At 38.1% G+C, this 21,803-nt stretch overlaps 1 protein-coding gene across 1 annotated transcript; it reads left to right on the forward strand.

Annotated features, from left to right (window-relative positions):
* The first annotated feature begins 5,779 nt into the window (after window positions 1-5,779).
* Window positions 5,780-21,548, forward strand: LOC127806190 (NADH dehydrogenase [ubiquinone] flavoprotein 1, mitochondrial). Its single transcript, XM_052343317.1, has 3 exons — window positions 5,780-5,980; window positions 19,387-20,859; window positions 21,339-21,548. The coding sequence occupies exon 2, from the start codon at window positions 19,393-19,395 to the stop codon at window positions 20,842-20,844; it is 1,452 nt and encodes a 483-aa protein (XP_052199277.1). The 5' UTR covers window positions 5,780-5,980; window positions 19,387-19,392; the 3' UTR covers window positions 20,845-20,859; window positions 21,339-21,548.
* Window positions 21,549-21,803: the final 255 nt, after the last annotated feature.

Here is a 21,803-nt window from a genome sequence, read left to right on the forward strand (position 1 = left end):
TTTGGAGTGATCATTGGCAAACTCATTCATATATGGGTATTACTTGTCATTGGGTTGATGAAAATTATGTTTTACAAAAAAGAATTCTTGCGTATCGATGTTTTGATGAAAGTCATAATGCTGAAAATATTTGTAGATTAATTCAACAAATTTTACAAGAATATAGATTAGTTAATAGAATTTTTTCAATTTCTTTTGATAATGCATCGGCTAATACTGCTTCTATTAATGAATTGAAAAGAATTTGCCAACCAAATTTTGGTGGAAGATTTTTTCATGTTAGATGTGCATGTCATGTTTTAAATTTATGTGTTCAAGATGGTATTAAGTCACTTAATTCTTATTTAGATCCAATTAGAAATGTTATTTCTTATATTTGGGTACACCCTCGAACTGCAAAAGCATGGGCACATTTTTGCACCTCCAATGGTCAAACCCCAAAACGTTTTTCAAAAGATGTCCCTACTCGTTGGAACTCAACTTTTAAATTACTTAATCAATCTTTTGAATATAAAGATTTATTGTGTTCTTTTGCAGCAAATTATATTCCACAATATCCTATTTTTCCAACTATGTGGAATGTTTGTAGTTCAATTTTGAATATTTTACGAATTTTTAATGATGCTACTCATACACTTAGTAGTGTTTATAAACCAACTTCACATTAATTTTTAATAGAAGCAATGAATGTGGCCGGTGTATTAATGGAAGGAATTAATGTTGAAGAAATTTGTCATGCTGTTTTAGAAATGAGAGAAAAATGGTTACGTTATTATCAATTTATTCCTGAAATTTTTCTTGTTACTATGGTATTTGATCCTAGGTGTAAATTTGATGGTTTAATTGAGTGTTTGTCTAACTATTATTCGTTGTTAGGATTAGAAAATAATGAAGAAATTGATGTGAATATTATAATTTCTAAGGTTAGAACTTTATGCAATCAATTATATGAAGCATATGTTATTGCTCCTAGTAGTGAAGAATCATTTCCATCCATGGCTCCGCATTCCTCTTCCTCCCAACCAATGAAATGGGGTCATAAATTTTTAGATCAAAGGAGGAAAAAACCTAGATCGAGCTCACATTCAGAGCTCGAAACTTATCTAACCACAGTTTTTGAGTTTGGTGATGATACAGGTTTAAATTTTGAAATTTTGGAGTGGTGGAAAAGGCACAAGGAGACATTTCCAACTCTTGCAATTATTGCAAGTCAACTTCTTGCAGTTCCAGCTTCAACTGTAGCCGTTGAACAAACATTCAGTAGTGGAGGCAACATTTTGGACGAAAGAAGATCAAGATTGGCTCCAGAATCATTGGAAGCTCAAGTTTGCCTCGATGATTGGGAAAGAGCTAACATGCGACGTCAAGAAGAACTTATCCATTCATCATCATCTGACGAATGGGTTAATGATGGTTCAACAACGGCGACTTCCGACTCCAATGAAGATGCGTAGGATCCAAGTCCATATTTTATTTTTTTTCACATTTGTAAAAATTAATTACTTGTATTACATTTTTGTTATAATTATTTTTTAATGAAATTAAGTCTAATTCTATTTTTTATTTTTTATTTTTCACATTTGTAAAAATTAATTACTTGTATTACATACTTGTTTAGTTGTTTTAATTATTTTTAATGAAATTATTACTTATATTTCTTCAATTTTTAGTAGTGTTTTTTTATTAAAAATATGGTTGAGAATATTTATATTTACAATTACATTTAACAATTAAAAATCGAAACCAAACCGAACCGAACAACGGAACAAGGACCAAAATTAAATACAACAATATTTAAAAAAAATTATAAAAATTCGGTTTGAACCGGAACCGGAACCGTTGACCGAACCGGCTCAAACCGTTGACCGAACCGGTCCAAACCGTTGACCGAACCTGCACGAACCGGAACCGGAACCGAACCGTCCCAAACCGCCCTTGGGCGGTTCGGTTCAGGTTCAAAGATTTCTTGAACCGGAACCGGCGGTTCATGAACCGTGGCCATGTCTACCCTGGACTATTTATTTTGCCTTGGCTGCCAAGCAGCTGCATTGTGTGATATTTAAGGCCAATTTTGGGCATTTTGATGTTAAAACAAAGAAGAAAAAGAGACGAGGAATGAGAGAAATTAAGGGAGAAAAAGGAGAAGGAGCATGATAGCTAGAGAAAGGAAGAAAAAGAGAACAAAATGGGAGAAATCAAGGAGTTTTTGAGGTTATTCGGTGTCTAAAAATACTTAGGTAAGTGAATAAAATTATTAGAAGCATTGTTTGTCTAGTTTATGGATTTTTTCACAGTTAAATTATATATTTTATGTGGTCAAATTTGGTTATGTTGAGCCGTAATCTTATTATCTTCCTATAAAATGTTTCACTTCGCAGTGGGAGTGCGTGAAGGACAAGTATCGACTGTTTTACGGCAAGCTCTTAACCCTCTCTTTACATACTTTAATTCTTGCGTGAGTCTCCGTTATTTTTATATTTTAATCCCTCCATCATCGTGATTCGGTTCCACACATTAATAAAGCAAATATGCGTGGTAACCATAGTATAATACGTGAGTTGTTGAGTCTGTGAATAGTGGGCTTAACTAAATATGTAACTCTTATTGATATTTATTTCTAATCATTACGGGGCTTTGTATCGCCCCTACTTATTTGAGAATGATGCCAAACCGATGTGGGTTAGGTTCTTAAAGAGTCAGGAAGACTCGATGTGATTGTGGTGGTCAACTGACCAGCCTTTGTCTAATATTTAATATTATCAAATATACTGAACTAATCCATAATGTGAGTAACAACGAGTGGTATCCCTAATCTTGAATGTGAGGTGGTATAAATATTTACCTATATGAGGGATCCATAATTGTATAATAGAATCATGTCAAATATCAACGTGTCAACTTACAAATATTAGGCTAAAGCCTTATGCCATAAATGTGTTTGGGAATGTACCAATATGGGTTTAACGACATGAATTGCATAATGTGGAATATATGGGTTTTTCCTTGGAACTATCAGAATAAATATTTCCATAACAATTATATAAAAACCCTTGCATATACATGGTAGTGTGACTGGCATATGATCATGCATGACATTGTATTTATGTTTATCAAGTGAGGATTATAATGGGTATTTATCCCCTCAACCTCTGAGTGAGGGCACTGCTATCGCTGGGCCGATAACGTCCGAGCAGGTTAAGTGTGTGCTGTCATGCCAAAGAGAGTGACGTATGGTTATTGTGATAGGTATTTGTCCCCTCGGCCTTTGAGCGAGGGCGTTGCTATCACTATGCCATTGATGTCCGGGTAGGTTAAGCGTGCGCTACCATACCAAAGAGGGTGACGTATGGTTGATAAGTATTATAGGTTATGATATTACATATGATATTGTTTAGCATATTGACAGATGTGAGCCTAAGGGCTATTTGTACATTATCGAGCATGTGCATGTGTTGCATTATGATATGAAACCTTTCATGGGAATACATGATGTAAAAAATAATGTGAACGTGCATGACGATGCACGGTATATAATATGAACTCTGCCCGAATGACTATCTGCATAATTATGAATACGTGTCATACAAACCTGTGGAACTTGACATGGGCATATAATGTAAAGTATAATGAATATATGCAATAACTTATGACATGACGTGGGAACGAATGTGAGAAGCCTTGTTAATGCTAGTCGTGATAATTGATGCCCCTTTATTTCAAATATGCTTCTTGAGCCTAGTGACTCACTTCGTTTTGACATCATTATAGGTTAAGGAAAGGGAAGTTCGAGGTCGGATTCAATGGTTTCAGATCCTTGCCATGTGTATGAGGCTCTCTTGACCGAAAAGATCTTTGGAGGTAAGTGTGGACAGGGGCTTAGATATGGGTGTTTTGTCAGATTTGATTAGCTGATATTATGATGTGTATGTAAGAGCCTTTGAAATATATATTTTTAATCAGTTTGCTTCCGCTGTTGTAAATAAAAATTGAGGTTCGATAAATAAGGAAAAAAACAACACCAGTTGGATATATTTTAGACTAAATGTAGGCAAATAACTTTTGATTTAAGTGTGCTTGAGTTGAAAAAGTTCAGGAATGGGTGACTCCCTGAGAAGTTCGTGCAGGCCTATCAGGATAAATTGTTCCGGTTCTTCCTATCGCTCAATGCGGAATGTTATAGAAATTCTAGAGAATGTTTGTTATCTTGAAATTTTTTTGTCTTTTCTGAATGATAAGGAAAAAAAATTGGATTAAAAGAAAATGCTATTTTAGAGTTTTATCAACAATTTACTTGTGTAGGCGGGGATCCAATATTTTCAAAATTCTTACGTAAAGAATTACAAGAGAAATCAAGTCTTCGCCTTACAAGTTGAGGAAATTTTGAGCAGGCCCAAGGTTGAGGACTGCCATAACTAATTATTATATGTAAATGATAATCTATCTATCATTAAAATTGATATCTTTACATAGTAATTTGAATATTTTGAGACATGTGTTAACTATACAAATTCTTAAGAAATAATATTTTTGTAATAACATTTAATATTTAGAGTATTAGTAATAATACTCTAAATATTAAAAATTAACAATATTTTTAACAAAGATATTAATTAACATTTAATATTTAATTAATTTTTTTATATATATTATTTTACATATAAACAAGGAAACTGAAAACCCAATACGGTTTAGGAACACGCAGACACTTGTAGATACACACATATATATATATATATATATGCACAAATGATAAAATCTACAGACAATAGAAAAGGGCTAAGGCAAAAGAGATCAAGAAATAGAAAACTACATATATTTACATACGGCAATGCTATGTTGCCCACTAGTGGGTAACATAGCATTTGCCCGCCAGTTAGGGGGGCGCAGGCCCCATGCACATGGGGCCATATGCAGACACGGGCCCCACGTGCATGAGCCGGCACCCCCTCATTGGCGGGCAAATGCTATGTTGCTCGTCAGTGGGCAACATAGTATTACTGTATTTACATATATTCACAAACCGACAAACATCACTGAACTTATATATTAAATGCTGGTACTCATAGAGAAAAGAGAATAAAGAAACAAAGTACCATTAAGTGAAGAAATCAAAGGAAACATAACATTGAATGGCGAAGGGAGGGGCAATGACGGTCGAGAAAGGGTGCAACGATAGGCGACGACGGCCAAAAAAGAGTGCAACGAATGGTGGATGGAAGGGCGACGATAGCCAATGGGGCGACAAAAGGGGCTAACGATGACGTGGGTGGGCGGGTCTGTGAAAGAGGGAGAGAGAGAGAAAGACACTAAGTGAATGAGTGGGAGAAAGGGAAAAATGAGACGGTGTGGGTAAATGGGTCTGTAAAAAAGAGAAAGAAAGAGAGAGACATTGAGAGGAAGTGAGAGAGATTTAAATCTCTTGCAGAACAATCTCTATATTTTCACTTTCATCAATCACACAAAATTATACATTCAAAAAGCCCTCCCCTTTCATCTCAACCATATAATATATTTGCTATTAATATGAGTCAAATAAATAAAATGTATCTCTATATATTTTACACATTTTCAAAAATTCTTCTCATATATATTATTATTAAATAGGGCAGGGCCACTTTCTCGTTTTTTCGATTTGATTGATTAATCAAATACATAAGTGGAAGAGGAACGGAACAGGAAGAAGCAGGCATTCATTACGATTGGTAATTTTGCCTGTCAGAAATTAATTACTTAATTACAATTATACAGAAAGATCAAAATCCCCCAAGTTCCTGCGTGCGAGGTGCGCTGTCCTTGTTTTGTCGCCTCTCTCTCTCTCTCTCTCTCCCCGAAATTATAGATCCAAAACCCCAAAACTGCCTCCTTTCCATCTCTCCAGTTGCCATCTCTGAAGGAGACGGGTGCACTTCCATTTGATTTGAGGAGCTCTTCGCAGCGCCTACCGTCTCCCAGATCTGGTCTTCGCGCCCAACTCCAACAGGTTCGATCCCGTCTTTCTTCTTTTAGATCTGGATTGGTCTAATTCCCCAATCTTCTTGATCGGTCGGTTGTTCTAGATCCGTGTCTGATTGGCTTTCGTCTTTCCGAATCTCAATTTATTAGTTAAAGCCCGAGATTTATCAAAAGTAGGGCTCGCGATGCCATATGCTTGATCTGAATTCGCAGTTTTATTAATGGGGCGATTATCAAGATTTTCTTTTTGTAACCGTGTCTAAACATTAGTGGCGATCGCGTTCTCTCGTTTCTCGAGGAGTTTTATGCCTGATAAATTCACATGAGATGAGCGTCAATTTTGTCAGATATAATATTTTCTTGTTCTGATTGTTTTTACCTTTCTCTAGTTACTGATTGCGGTTGGCAGGTGTTCTTTTTCGGTTTATAGAGTTATAGATGCAGTATTCTTCTTTGTGCCCGTTTCACATTTGCGTCTTCACTGGGTGGGAGATTAAATTTTTGCATATAATTTCTAAATTGTTTCAAGTTGTCATGCAGATATAACTCGCGAACTTTTCCTTTTTTCTTATTGTTCATTCTGTTTCAATGCAGCTGCAAACTGGGAAAATTTCCCAGTGATTCTTATGTTAACCGCTAAAAGCCAATGTATACGGATGATGTTTTCCTAGATTGTTATGTGTAGAACCCAAGTATATTCAATTTTCAATTGAGGCAAATGGTTTTAGTGATGTCCTCCCATGAAAACCTCTTATTAAAAATTCTCTTGCAATGTGCATAGATCTTTCCATTCCATCAAAATAATTCTTACACTTTTTTTCATTATTTACTCACTCTTGAAAGCATTTGTTGTATCTTTTTCCCGAGCAATACTTCACGTAGATATGTATAGATTGATCATTTTTGACTAGAAGGCAAAAGTTGGAGAAGTGGAAACTGAAGAGGAACGCCAACATTTGGTGTATCATTGCAACTCTCTCTCGGCTAGCTTGTTTTCTTCTTGATTCCAGAACCCTTGTAACCTATTCATCCCTTGCTCTATCATTGCTCCTTGTTTTCTTGTTGCTAGCACATAGATTACGTTGTGGGATTATCCACTGTTAGGAGCATGGACCGACCCTGAACCCTAAATCCTAAACCCCTCAACCCTTAAAACCCTAAAACCCTAACCCCTAGACCCCTAAAACCATAAACACCCTAAAAACCCTAAACCCTAAACACTAAAAACCCTAAATCCTAAATACTAAACCCCAAAACCCTAATCCCTAAGCTAAAATCAGGAAGGGCCCAAATGGGGGCATTGGGTAGGGCTCTTTTAAGGTTGCGAACAGTCTCATCTGATTCCATGGTCTAAGAAAAAGAATTCTTTCGATGCATGGATGTTAATGGAGCAGCTATCTTTCCATATTCTGCAATGAATTTGCTCGAATTTTTCGGGGATCAACCTTCATTCCATGGGGATCAATCTTTCCATATTCTTCACGGTGAGATGGTGTGCGTGAAGAGTGGGAAAAATGATTTGGAGGTGTGACATGTGGTCATCCTAGGATTTGCTGTAAACTAGGGTATCATTAAAGAAGACCAAGACAAACTTACGTAGCTGCGGTTGGAAAATCTCGTTCATGAGGGATTGAAATGTCGAGGGGGCATTGGAGAGACCAAAAGGAATGACTAGGAATTCCTAGTGACCTTGGTGTGTCTGGAAGGCTGTCTTATGCACATCTTCTTTCATGCGTATTTGAAAGTAACTTTAACGGAGGTCAAGTTTAGTGAAATACCTTGCCCCTTGGAATTTGTCCAAGAGCTTGTCAATGACCGGAATAGGAATTTTACCCTTGATGGTCAATTTTTTGAGGGCCCTATAGTCCACACAAAAGCATAAAGTCCCATCACGCTTGTGAACTAGCAAATCTGGGGATGAGAATGAGCTTTGGCTCGTTTAAATAATTCCTTGGGCCAATATCTCCTATACGAGCCACTCAATTTCCTATTTTTGAAAATGGGGGTACCTATATAATCAAACAAAAATGGGGGCCGAACTTGATTATAGAGGGATGCAATGATCGCTAGTGCAAGAAGGTGGTAGGCTATGGGGTACTTAGAACAAATCATGAAACTCATTCAAGAGGGACTCGAGTTTAGTGGTTTTTCGGCCCTCGGTTGTTACCTCAGCCTTGAGATGCATCAAGAAAACCTGCCCTTAGTTCTTTCGTAGTATACAATTGGTGACCTTTCCCTCAATACATTTAAACTTCGCAGAAGAAATGCCTCGAAGTTTGACTGTTTTCTCTCTCCTCGCAAATTGCATCTCCATGGTTCCAAAATCCCATGTAATTGGGCCGAGTGTTTGTAACCATTGAGCCCTAAGCATTGTGTCACAACCTTCTAAGGGAAGTAGGTAGAAATCAACTTCCACTAGAATTCTTTAAAGCGATAACATCACTCCCTTGCAGCGACTTGGACTTGTTAATCGTTCACTATTTGTGATGACCACGCTGATGGCACCCTCGTGATAGATCTTGAGTTCTATAACCTTAACAAATTTCTGGTGCAAGAAGTTGTGGGTAGAGCCAAAGTCGATCAAAATAGAAAGTTGGATGTTACCTATCTGTGAGGGTATTCGCATGGTTTGGGGTGCTTGGACGCAACCAGTGCATGTATTGAAATCTCTGGGTATTCTCGGGTTTCTTCTTCACATTGGCCTTCTTCTTGAATTACATCATTTAGTTCTTGCTTGTCCTCTACTTTTGTAATGTTAATGAAGAATAATTTCTTGCACCAATGTCTGAAAGTATATCGCTTGTCATAGTGGTAACATAGGCCCCCATCTCTCTTTGCTTTTGAAGTTCGGCGGGTGTGAATTTACAGATCCCGGGATTACTCATTATTGCCGGTGGTCGTTGGTTGCCTCCAAAATTCATGACTAACATGTTCGCCAGAGGTGGCTTGGGAAGCCTATAAATGGGATTCATAGGTCCTCGGGTTAGTGCAAGCGGGCAGTCGGAATAGCCGGCTTGTCAGTTCTTGGAGATTTAGCATTGAAAACTTGGGCCAACCCAATGGTTGTGGTAAATTTTGGTGGATTTTTGGCTCGTACGTCGTCCTATAGTCTGTCTCTTAAACTACTAACAAAACATTTAGCTTCTTGTTTGTCAATGAGGTTCCTTGCTAGCATGAGTAACCTCTTGAATTGGTTTTGGTATTTTGCAAGTGACCCAATTTGTTTCAGCTTGCATAAATCCCTAGCTGCTGAATCGTTTCTTCAACCCTAGTTTCAATTCTTCTCGTGTAAGTATATGACCTTGATTCTTGCAGCATTGATACCACAGCTGAGCATCACGCTCCAAGTGATACGCTGCCAATCGGACCTGCTTTTCTGCTGGTGTTTACTGAAATTCAAAAAATTGTTCTACTCGGCAAGCCCACCAGGTAGGATATTCCACGTTGTTGTAGTAGGGAAAAATCAATCTTAGCTATTTTGAATGCCATGAATCCTCCTATCTCCTGCGGTCCACTTCGTTTTGGTGGGCGCTGCCCTATTTCATTCTGGTGGCCCCTTGCTGCCATTCGCCGATCCCTTGTTGGATGCCCCTAGCTCTGATACCAGTTTGTTATGTACCCCAATTTTACACTATCCTCGACCCCTCCCATGTCCCCTCTTACGACATATTCTATCTTTCCCCCCCTCCCATGTCCCCTCTTACGGCATATTCTTTTTTTTCCCCCCTCCCTTGTCCCCTCTTACGGCCTATTATGGGTGAGGAAGAAGAAGAAAAGAACTCGTGTGCTTGAAAAGGAAAAGATAGAATAGAAGAGCAATTTGCAATGCAATTTTCTGATAGATTTCGTGGATTCACCTGACATTATTTATAAGGAGGCTAGTAACATGATATCCATCCTTCCTAGAAACTAGCTAAGTGTCACGACCCTAGGGTTTGGCTAGGGTTTAGGAATGAAATTGGAAGAGTTCATGAGAGAAATAGAGAAAAATTGGAGGGAGAGGCAGGACTAAAACAAAGGGAAAAGAAGGGAGAACGAGAGAGAGAAAGTAGGGAGAGAGATCTGATTCAACAGCATATCATTTCAACATACACTTCTCTACATATTAGAGCATATTTATAAGTTATTCAATTGAATGTAAAATCTAGAAACAACACCCATGTGCATTTTAACATAATTAATAACATCTCCTAACAACAATTGTAACTAATGACAACATTTACCCTTTAATTCCTCACATGGCTGTCTCACGTTTTCATGACATATACATGCATTTTGGTGGGTTTTTTCGAAAAATGAAGGCTACATGTACAACAAAGGAGTTGATGGATCGTCTTATTTTTCGGGTATGCGAGTCACTATGACTAGGGGTGGCTGTGACGACTTGCTCCCACCTACGGGCGCTACTAGTGAATAATCGACTGGATTACTCACACGATAAACCAACAACTGAAGGGTTGGACTATGTTTCAACAGGAAACGCCCTAGGTGGGCACTAGGCCTTGTCATTCCCTTCGCTTCACTTGAGGAATCAATTCCAAAACATTAAAAGAAGCACAGCGGACGGGACTCGAAACCCGAGTGAGCTTCACCTTTCTTCAACTTGCCACTTAATAAGCCAAAGGTAACCCAGGCACAAAACAACACATTACAAATCTTCTAAGTACTTGGGATTTACGAGAAATTCATTTCGATCCTTACCTGATCTGAAACTTGGCTCCACCATCTAAAGTTGTATACAACAAGCAATCTCCCAATCTCATATATACTAGCGCTCAACAACATATACATTCACACACATGAATACCTACAGGAATACCTATGTATAAACAGGAGAATATACAACAAACACATCTCAGGCAACAACGCTAGTCACCACTTCATCCTCTTGACGCCATTCCTGCTTGTATCTAGACTCGCAACATCTACAATACGAGGTAAAACCTCATGAGTCATAAAGACTCAATAAGGGTGCAAATTAATGTAAACAAGATAATATATGTGATGCAATGACAAGTAAATATGCATGAATGACGAGGCATCACTGCCCTCTGAACCCACCTGTTCGAGGCACTTACCTCTCATATTACCCCTAGCATGCATCTAGTCTACTCCATGGCCATAGGACTCCACTAGACCACCTATAGAACATGCACAACCAGTACTGCAAACCACATATATTCAACCATATTACCAAACATTTGCAAGAACGCCACCTTTGGGACCGTCCCTTACTTGGCTCGAAGTCTCATCTCTACCAAAGCGAGAACGCCAGCCTGCTTTGCACTCTTCTAGGACCACTACCTCCTCGGTAGAACTTAGATGCCACACAAAACCCAACAACAAAAATTAAACACCAGGGTCTATGTTTATGCCATTCCTCGCAAAAACCCACCCATCCACAATTTTCAAACAACCTCAACCAATGATTTAATCCAACCAACACTATTCACATAATCTCACATATGAAATTAGCACGAAAAGAATTAATTTATTTACCTCAATCAATTTGGAGAAGAAATCGAGAAAATGATCACCTGGCGTTACCTTCTGATCTGCCACTTCGTGCTCAAATTCCCATTTCCTAGCCTTTGGCACACTCCTCGAGTCCCAAATAAATTTTTTTGAATTTTCCCCAATTTTTCTAAAATTTTCCGACATTTTTCTCCCATTTTCCCCTTATTTTTCAGAATTTTTCTATATTTCTTTTCTTTTTTTTTTTCTTCTTCTTTCTTCCTATTCATCTTCTTCCTCATTTCTTCTTCACTTCACCGCCTGCGCACCAGCCGACCACTGCCGCTGGCCCTCTGCCGGTCGCCACTACAGCCAATGTCACCACCAACAGCCACCTCTCGCCACCACACACAATTGGCTAGTCGCCACCACCGCTAGCAGCCACAGCCCAGCTTCCTTGCGTGACTAGCCGCCAACCACCATGGCTGCTTCAGCTTCGTCAGCCTCCATCGCCAACGCCTCAGGCAGCCGCCGCTGCCCATTGCCGTTGGTCACCCTTCAGCTAAGTGAATTGCCTCTGCCTCATCCACCATCGCTGCCATCGATCTCCATCGCCGCAACCATGGCCGCTACTGCCTCCTTCGCTGGCCATGGCTTGCTGCTGTCACTACCGCCTTCAGCTAGCCCCTAGCCAGCCACTGATCAGCCCATCTCTCTCCCGATCTCGCACACCTCTGCCCTCTCACTTTTTGCCTCTCCACTTCTGATTTCAACATTTGAGAGAAAATGCACTATGGATGGCTTGGCCCCAATCCACACGGTTGTATATATATATATATATATACACACATAATTACACATTTAATCCTTCTATTTTCTCATAATTCCAATTGAGGAATTTAATAATTTCACTTGAGAATTTTTATAATTGCACTTGGACCCTCCAAGGCTTTAATTAATTAAACCTCAAGCCACACAAAATCTCGGTTTATCAAAAATTAATTGCCGGTGCTTACTCGATAAAGGCCAATTTCGTCCCTGTGCTTGCACGGGACCTTTTCTCCGGCCGAAAATACTTCAAGGTTGCCTCACTCGCAAAATCGGACCACCTCTAGGGTCCCCTTAGCTTCCCGGAGGTCCCCTATGAACATTAGATTTTTGGCACCCATTTGGGGTTGACCATAATTTATTTTGGAAATTATTTCCGGTCGGACTGCCTCCAGCGTCATTAGCCTCACCTCGAGACGCTCACCAATCTCATGCCTTCTTTCCTGGACATTCAAGTCCTGGGGCATTCTCTACCATCAATTCGATTTTTTTTTTTAATTAACCTCCTTAAACCCACAGGTGGCTCTCCGGACCACCTAAGGCCCTTTAAAAAAAAAATCACTAGAAATTCCCATTTATTCCAACACCATGTAATATCGGGTATTACAGTGGTCGATGATCGGCTTTGATGACCATAAACAATTGGCCATAGCGGTCAAGGTGTGTTTTTTCACAAAGTTGTACATGTTTTGACTGAAAATTAAAGCCTAGATCTACTAAATTTCAACTATTAGTTTCTTTTGATTTCGGGGCACATGGGTCATTGAGAAAAAGCGAGTTTAACAGTCGACTCCAATTATCGGAATCTACCATGGGCGGTGGCTGCCAATGCTTTTCTTGAAATGTGAGTTTTTGAAACCCCCATGCACTTAGAATCATGTGCAACTTAGCCTCCTGTGCAATTCCAAAATTTTGTATATAGAATTCGTATTTTATATGTAGATTACTGGACAAACTTATGTGTAATAATAACAGATAGTAGCTAATTGCAACGTTTTAAAAATGTAAGCGAGTCTTTTGATGCAATCAAAAGTATAGGGGATAAGTTACACATGACCTCAAGTGTAGGGGGATTTCATATAATTTACCCTTAATTTTATGGTCTACGAGAATCTAATCATTGGATGAATCTTATTTTTGGTTATATGAACTATTGCGGTTAGGGAATTTGATGATTGATCCTGATCATGGGAATCATTGACCTACCGTATTCGGTGGTAATGGGAAGACCAAAAATTAATTCTTAGATTTATAGAAATTCAATTGTTGGATCACTTTTAGTTTAAACTATGTTATGTTTATTGTAATTTGAAGTTATTATTAATGATTACCATGTTATATTTGTTAATTATCAAGTTTAATTAATTTGAAATTATTTGTTGATTATAATTGATTATCAAGTTTAATGAAATAAATATTTTCTGGCGAATTGAGATCGAGTTCGAGCTTGGCTTGGTAGAAGGTTCTTGCTAGCTCAAGTCAAGCTCACATATAAACATGCTACTTGTAAGCCAAGCTCGAGCTTAACTTAGCTCAATTGAGCTCGACCTTGAACAAAATTTCAAACTCAATTCGAGCTTGAACTCCAATTTTTTCTATTGAGCCGAGTCAAGGAGCTCAGTAAAGATTGGCTCAATTACAATAATAATATTATATTTTTGTATATCTTAGAAAACATATCTCCCATAGCTTTAATTAGGCTTAAAAGATAACTTTTTTACTATATCCTTCTTGCCCATTACTACACTCGTTTTCCCCAAGGATATGGCATGAAATTACAATTTTGTAGATGAAGATCAGAGTGATTTGGTTGTGGAGCTTGGAAAGTTTTAACACATGCGATGAAATCTACGTTGACATTGTGGTTTTGGATGAAAGGGTATTCACTATGTTCATGAAATATTTTTTTGTTATTCTATTTATTTATTATTTTAAAATAGTATTATGCAATGTTCTAAAACTCAGCCAAGGCGACCGCCTAGGCACACCCTAGGCGCCGGGCTGATTAATCCGACCTGATCGGCGCCTAGGCCACCCAGGCGATGACTAGCCGCCTGGGTCGGGCGTGGCATGGGCCGCCTACCTACCTGGGTCGTGCACAGTGGACGAAGTGTTCTCGCCTCTGAAGCTCAAGAACACGCCATAACTGTCGTTGATCCGAGAAGCAGAAGAGGAGGAGGCGGGCTTTTTGCCTCTTGTAGTAGTAGTCATTGAACAGAGGGAGCAGAGAAGAATGGATCTGTTGGAGAAATTTAGGGGAGACGAGTATGGAACTTGTCTAGGAGAGGGAAGCGGAAGAGGGAGAGTAGTAGGCTGGAACTCGTCATCTGGGAGAGGGAAGCGGAAGAGGAAGAGTAGTAGTATGGAACTCGTATGGGAGACGAGAGAAACTTAGGAGGGGGGGGGGGGGGGGAGACCAAACACCAAAACAGTGGTTAAAAAGCACATTTTGAATAGGCAACAGCTGAAAATTTGGGAGAAATTTGTGAGAAAAAAAAGTCAAGAATGAGATATTTTATGGGTTAAATTATTGTTAATATAATAATTTAATTTGTGTGATTTACTATAGATGAAAACACAAAATAATGTAAGGAAACAACAAATGTTACAAAATAATGCAGGTTTATATGCTGAAAATAGCAATTTTTCTAGGCCCTGCCTAGGCACTAGGCCCTGATTCGGTGCTCGACTAGCGCCTTTTAAAACATTGGTATTATGCATGGAATGTATTTTGATTAAATTTTGCTTGCATTTGTGATTATCTGGGTGGCACAATCCAAGCAACAATCAAAAAGTTTTTGTTCATAAGTATAGGACCCTTCTAAAAGAAGGAAATACGTATATAATGACCAATTGTAATTGTCCTAAAATAACTACATCAAAATTATCATAATGAAAATTTCAAAAGGTTAAGAAAAATCTAAATTTTTAACTAATAATAATACTAGGACATATATTTATATAAGTACAAGAATAAAAAATATATATGAGGCCGGCATGAATTAGGTTAGACAGCCTGACAAATAGGCTGGCCAGCGGAAAAGGGCTTTGGCCCATTTGAGCCGAGGCATATAAAAGGGCATATAAAAGAGAAGGAGATGGAGAGGGAATCTGCGGCTACCTTCTCGTTTTCAATCTATTTTTAATTTTTAATTTTTTAAAATAATAAAAAAATATTTATTTTGATATTTTTAAGAATATATTTTCAAAAATAAAAAAAATTACAAAAAAAATTCAAAACAACAAAATAGGTTGTTTCAGCCAAAAGAAACTCACCCTTTCACATCTTCTCTTCCTCTCTTCAAGCCATCACCGCCGACCACTGCTTCCTTCTCTTCCTCTCTTCAAGGCCAGATCCGTCGCCTCTGACTGTATTTTCACCATTAAAGTGGCCTTGATCTACAAGGAGGTAAGTCTTTTAGTCTGATCAACAAATATTTTCAGCACAAATCCATGATATATACGTATGTATGCGCGATTTGTATCTGGCCAGAGGTTTAAGCTTAGATCTTTAGATATTCAGCCGTTGGATCTTGCTGGTTTTTGAGTATGTTGGTCGATGGAGATAAGAGTGTCGAGTGGTTGCCTCTGATCGCCGGAAACCACCGGGCACGATGGCCGGTGGTGACTGGCAGTGCATTTTTCAGTTCCGGCTGAAAATTAAAAATCATATCTATGGAGATTTAATTGTTGGATCTTGTTGGTTTGTTGGTATGTTAATCCCCTTGGCTTGGTGTTTCTAATGGTAGGCTCTAATCGTGGGAATCTCCGGCCGGAGGTGGTCGCCGGCCACCGCTGGTGGCGGCAGTTGTGCTGGTTGCTGGGTATATGCATATATATATATATATATATATACCAGCAATTACAAATTTTGTTTGGTTGGTGCAACTTATGTTATTGGGTAAAATTTTTACTGTTATTAGATAAAAATTTACATAAGTATAAATTTGGAATGAGTATCGAAGGATGAGTTTGTAAAAAATTACATATAGCTGTTATTGGCCAACATTTATATGTAGTTGTTCCAAATTGTTGATGGCAATTGATTACTGTTATGCTATTTTCATATAGCATTACACTAATCAATTTACTGTTATAAAAATTGATATAGATTACTGTTATGCTATTTTCATGCAGTTAATATGAAGGTCTGTATTTGTGCCCCTTAAAATATGTGATTGGCATGATTTTTACCACTCTTAATATTATACTTTTCTCCACTTGAAACAATGTCTTCACATACTGACATAACACTAATTAAACACTTACTAACATAACAAGAAGAATAAATGAATAAAAAATAGCACTAATTAAACATGGGCAGAGAATATACTGACATAACAGATAATGAATAAAAAAAAGAACATGGGTGTGACAAATAGAGAATTTTTGAATTTTTGGATTTGCACTTGGTTAAGTGGTTGATATTTATTATGTGTCTTGAATAGAGAACGTGGGTGGTCACAAAGATAAGACTAAGGAACCAATGTCATGGCCTAATGGGAATGAACATGCTTTTATCAGGATACTTTATGATAATGCGAAAGCAGGAAAATTGCAATGCTCTATATTCACAAAAGACAATTGGGGCAAGATCAATCAAGACATGATTGATCTCACAAAAATGGATTATGGGATAGATAGATTGAAGGGTAAGTGGAACTATTTACATAAAGTGCATTGCTTGTTCCCTGAACTGGTAAGGCATACAGGTGTTACATGGGATCCAAATGTGGAATGAGTATCAAAGAACTCGTGCATGAGTCTGTAATTTTATTTTATTGTTTTAATTTTTGAATTATGTTTATTTTGGTATTTGTATTAAAGCTTGTAATTGGATTCCACTTGCTATTGAATTGTTTGATGCAATCTTATCATTTATAATCACATTATGTAATATCAATTCACGCTTTTAAATTTTATTTTAATGCTTCCTATTTTTTTGTCAAGTCAATTTATTTATTTATTCAAAATTGAATAGTTTTAATTTTTTGAATAATTAAATTTATTTAATAAAATGTCATTAAAAAATTATTTTTAAAATTCTAAAGAGAACGCATTTTCTAACTTTTTTATTTTGAGAAATAGTTTTTAAAAATAACAAAGAGAATGCATTTTCAATTTTCTAAAACCAGACTACCAAAACAAAAAATTGAAAATGAATTCAAAAATCAAAATTAAAAATTAAAAAGTAAAGAGAACGCGACCTAAACTTTTCCTAACTCCAAACTTTTCTCTTCCTTTTTGCATCTCGGTAGATGACTGGGCTTATTGTGTGTTTTATGAAGCCTAGCTCTTCCTTTTCCTTTCCTTGGTTAAGTAGAAAAAAATGTTTTAGTATTTAATTTCTTATATTAAAATAAAATATTAACGTCCTTTTGCCTTCTTTTGAAGAGTATGGTAATATGAGCATATTTTTCTTAAATTTCCTCTGAGACTATTTCATTTGTTCTTAGTATATTTGGTGGCCCCTCCTGAGAATATCATTGCTTGTGCTTGGGGCGAAATTAGGCTGATTCCTGCCATGGGGGTGGCTTTTATTGGATTGTTTTCTTTCCTTATAGTTGTGGGGTGCCCATCTAGTGTTTCTGCATAATAAGAGATTACCCTAATTTTATCACATGGTAATTGAAATGAAACCTAAGGAGGTAAATCTTGAAAGTATTTTTTAAACATCACCTGCTAGCAGTTTAAACAGAAGAAAATTAGAACTATTTGAAAGCACAAAAATAAATTTCTGTTGCTAAGTTGAGTTTGGGAATGATATATGAGTATTCATTTATCTTACATTATATAGCTTGGCATACAGTTGGTTATATCTGAGGACCTCAAATGTGGTTCTGAGGTGGGTTAAATATTGTTCCAAGTTGGGATTGTATATTAGGATATCGTCAAAAAAGACTAGAGTGAACCTTCTTAGGTAAGGAGTAAAAATTTGGTTCATTAGGGCTTGGAAGGTGGCTGGGGCATTTGTAAGCCCAAAATCCATGTCAACAAACTCATACAGGCCTTGGTGAGTACGGAAGGTTGTTTTAGGTATGTATGAGGGTTTCATTTGGATTTGATGGTATTCAGATCTAAGGTCTAATTTGGAAAATACTTTGGCTCTGGCCAATTCTTCTAGCAAGTCATCAATGAGAGGAATAACAAATTTGTTTTTGATGGTATGATAGTTGAGTTGACGGTAGTCAACACAAAATCTCCAAGCCATTCTTTTTTTTTTTACAAGCAAGACTGGGGATGCAAAAGAACTCTGGCTAGGCTTCTGTATAAAAGAAGTGGCTAGCATGTTAGAAATTTGTTTCTCAATTTCTGCTTTTTGTGAGGGTGAATATCGGTAGGCTCAGATGTTCACTGGGGTGGTTTGGGGTTTGAGGGGTATGGAATGGTCCAATGGTCTTTGGTGAGGTAGGGAATTAGGTTCAGTGAATAGGTCCTTAAATTCCTCCAAAAGTGCAAGCTATCAAAAATAGGTACCTGACAGAAACTTGAACTGGATACCCCCTTACCTGCTGGTTGAACTTCCTTCTCCTTTTCTGTTCCTTCCCACTCCACAGCATGTATTGAATAAAGCTGTGAAATCTACCCTCCTTTGCTTTGTATCAACTTCTGCAACTTGCTTCCCTTAATCAATTTACATTCTCCTTGTTCCAAGCTGCCTACCAATGTCAGCTTCTTGCCATGAGGGTTGTGGCTGTATATATAAGTAGCCCACAATTCTATAGAGCAGTTACCACTACTCCGGTATTAGTAATTGCTCCTAAATCACTTTACTACCCTCCACTACTTCATAACTGTAATTTCTAGAACATAACTATAAATAAATATTAAATATATATATATAATAACTGAAAATAAAAATAAGAAAATATTTTCCTAATTCTTGAGGTCGTGACATGGTAGTAATTGCTATGCCAAATTTGCCCTTCTTGATCTCTCTTCTCCTATGCTGCATTCTTTCTTTATTTTGCCAATTTTTCCTTATTATATTTATATGTTTATTTGTGTATTTTATTCATTTAGGACAGCAAATATGTTTGGGGATTTCTATCTTTTTTAGCTGTAAATTTAAAACTGGTTAGAGTTGGAGGACGCAAATTTGACTTCTTTTTTTTTTTTTTAAAATGACGGAACTATGTAACTTCTTGACAGGTATCCATGAAGGGCATTCTCACTCTTCAAAGGATGGCTTTACTTCAGCGTCATAGTCAAAGGTTGGTACGAGGCAGTAGATTATTCAGCACACAAGGTGCAACAACTGCCAGCACCCCACAGCCACCTCCGCCTCCTCCACCTCCCGAGAAAACCCATTTTGGTGGCTTGAAAGATGAAGATCGCATTTTCACCAACCTGTATGGTTTGCACGACCCTTTTCTCAAAGGTGCCATGAAAAGGGGTGACTGGTATAGAACTAAAGACTTAGTCCTCAAGGGTGCTGATTGGATTGTAAATGAAATGAAGAAGTCCGGCCTGCGTGGACGTGGTGGTGCTGGTTTTCCATCTGGTCTCAAATGGTCTTTCATGCCAAAAGTGTCCGATGGCCGCCCTTCATATCTTGTGGTTAATGCTGATGAAAGTGAACCTGGAACCTGTAAAGATAGGGAAATAATGCGGCATGATCCACACAAGTTACTAGAGGGCTGCCTGATAGCTGGGGTTGGAATGAGGGCTACTGCTGCTTATATCTACATCCGGGGCGAGTATGTGAATGAACGTAATAACCTTGAGAAAGCTAGAAAAGAAGCTTATGCAGCAGGACTACTGGGAAAAAATGCATGTGGATCTGGTTATGATTTTGATGTACATATTCATTATGGTGCTGGGGCCTACATTTGTGGTGAAGAGACAGCACTTTTGGAGAGCCTTGAAGGGAAACAAGGGAAACCAAGATTAAAGCCCCCTTTTCCAGCTAATGCGGGACTCTATGGTTGTCCAACAACAGTTACAAATGTTGAAACTGTGGCTGTTTCTCCGACCATATTGAGGCGTGGGCCAGAGTGGTTTGCTAGTTTTGGCAGGAAGAACAATTCTGGAACGAAGTTATTTTGTGTCTCTGGGCATGTGAATAAGCCTTGCACAGTTGAAGAGGAGATGAGTATTCCATTAAAGGAGCTGATAGAGAGGCACTGTGGGGGTGTTAGAGGTGGATGGGATAACTTACTTGCAGTTATCCCTGGGGGTTCGTCTGTGCCACTGATTCCAAAGAACATATGTGATGATGTGCTGATGGACTATGATGCCCTCAAGGCTGTGCAATCTGGTTTAGGAACTGCAGCTGTGATTGTGATGGACAAGTCAACTGACGCTGTGGACGCAATTGCAAGGCTCTCTTACTTTTACAAGCATGAGAGTTGTGGCCAGTGTACACCTTGTAGGGAAGGTACAGGATGGCTTTGGATGATCATGGAAAGATTGAAGGTTGGAAATGCAAAACTGGAGGAGATTGATATGCTTCAGGAACTAACAAAGCAGATTGAAGGGCACACAATATGTGCGCTGGGCGATGCTGCTGCTTGGCCTGTTCAGGGTCTTATCAGACACTTTAGGCCAGAGCTTGAGCGGAGGATTAGGGAGCGAGCAGAGAGGGAGTTATTGGAGGCTGCTGCTTGAGTTCTCTCCATTCAGGTTGGTTCCTCCAAATTTTACCTCTTTTAACTTCAAATTGCCTATTCATACAACTCTGAAGCATATGGGCATTTGCATCATTCCCGTTTGAGTATAAATATAGGTAAAATGCCAATCACCAAAGTGTTGTTTGTAGGGAATCAAACTTAATAACTAAGTAGGCCTAACCCTTGGGAATTTATGTATTGAAATTTACTGTTGATAGACATTTAGCAGGAAAAGGCGGGGAAGTTTTTGGGTGGTACGGTAAGCACATCTAAACTCATTATCTTTCTGTCTAATATAAGGAGAATGCTGTGCGCAATTTCACCCAAATGTGGCTTGTCACTCAAGACTTATCAATGAAGGGTAGAAAAAGATCATAATAGCCCAATTAACCATGTCAAATGCCACTGTTGTTTGGCCACTTCATGGGCATTTAACAACCTACCCTTCCCTGTTATAAAGTAACACTACTGTTTCTGTCTCCTGTTGTGCAGGGAAATATTCAGTGCCCTGATTACAGAATAAAAAACTTCGAAGTTACTCGCAAAATGGCATGTTTCCCTTGTGCTTTGTATGTACTGATTATGGCTGCTCCAGAGATTTATTTGATATTGTTAATCCTAATTATCAAATTAATGCCTCTTGATTCTTGACCTTGGAAGACAGCTCTTAATATACTCAAATGTGGATGCTTCAAGCAGCTCCATCCTGGCTCCGTATTTTATATTTATTGGGTTGGCATCATGCAGCAGCAGTCACAAAATTTATTTATGGAACGTTTACCATAATAATTTTGTTTTTTTTTTTTTTGGGGGGGGGGGGGGGGGGGGGCTGGAAATAATGATTTTTAGTTATAAAAATGGGATTGATAATATCTTTTTGAGTTAATTGTTTATATTTGTGTTGAAGTTGTTCGTTTGTAATTAAGAAAGGTCATTAGGTTGAAATTGTAGAACCTG

The sequence above is a fragment of the Diospyros lotus genome, chromosome 7, assembly GCF_014633365.1.
Source record: "Diospyros lotus cultivar Yz01 chromosome 7, ASM1463336v1, whole genome shotgun sequence".
Lineage (NCBI taxonomy): Eukaryota > Viridiplantae > Streptophyta > Magnoliopsida > Ericales > Ebenaceae > Diospyros > Diospyros lotus.

Coding starts and splice junctions, on each gene's coding strand:
- LOC127806190 (XM_052343317.1), top strand. CDS start 19,393: ATGAAGGGCATTCTCACTCTTCAAAGGATGGCTTTACTTCAGCGTCAT.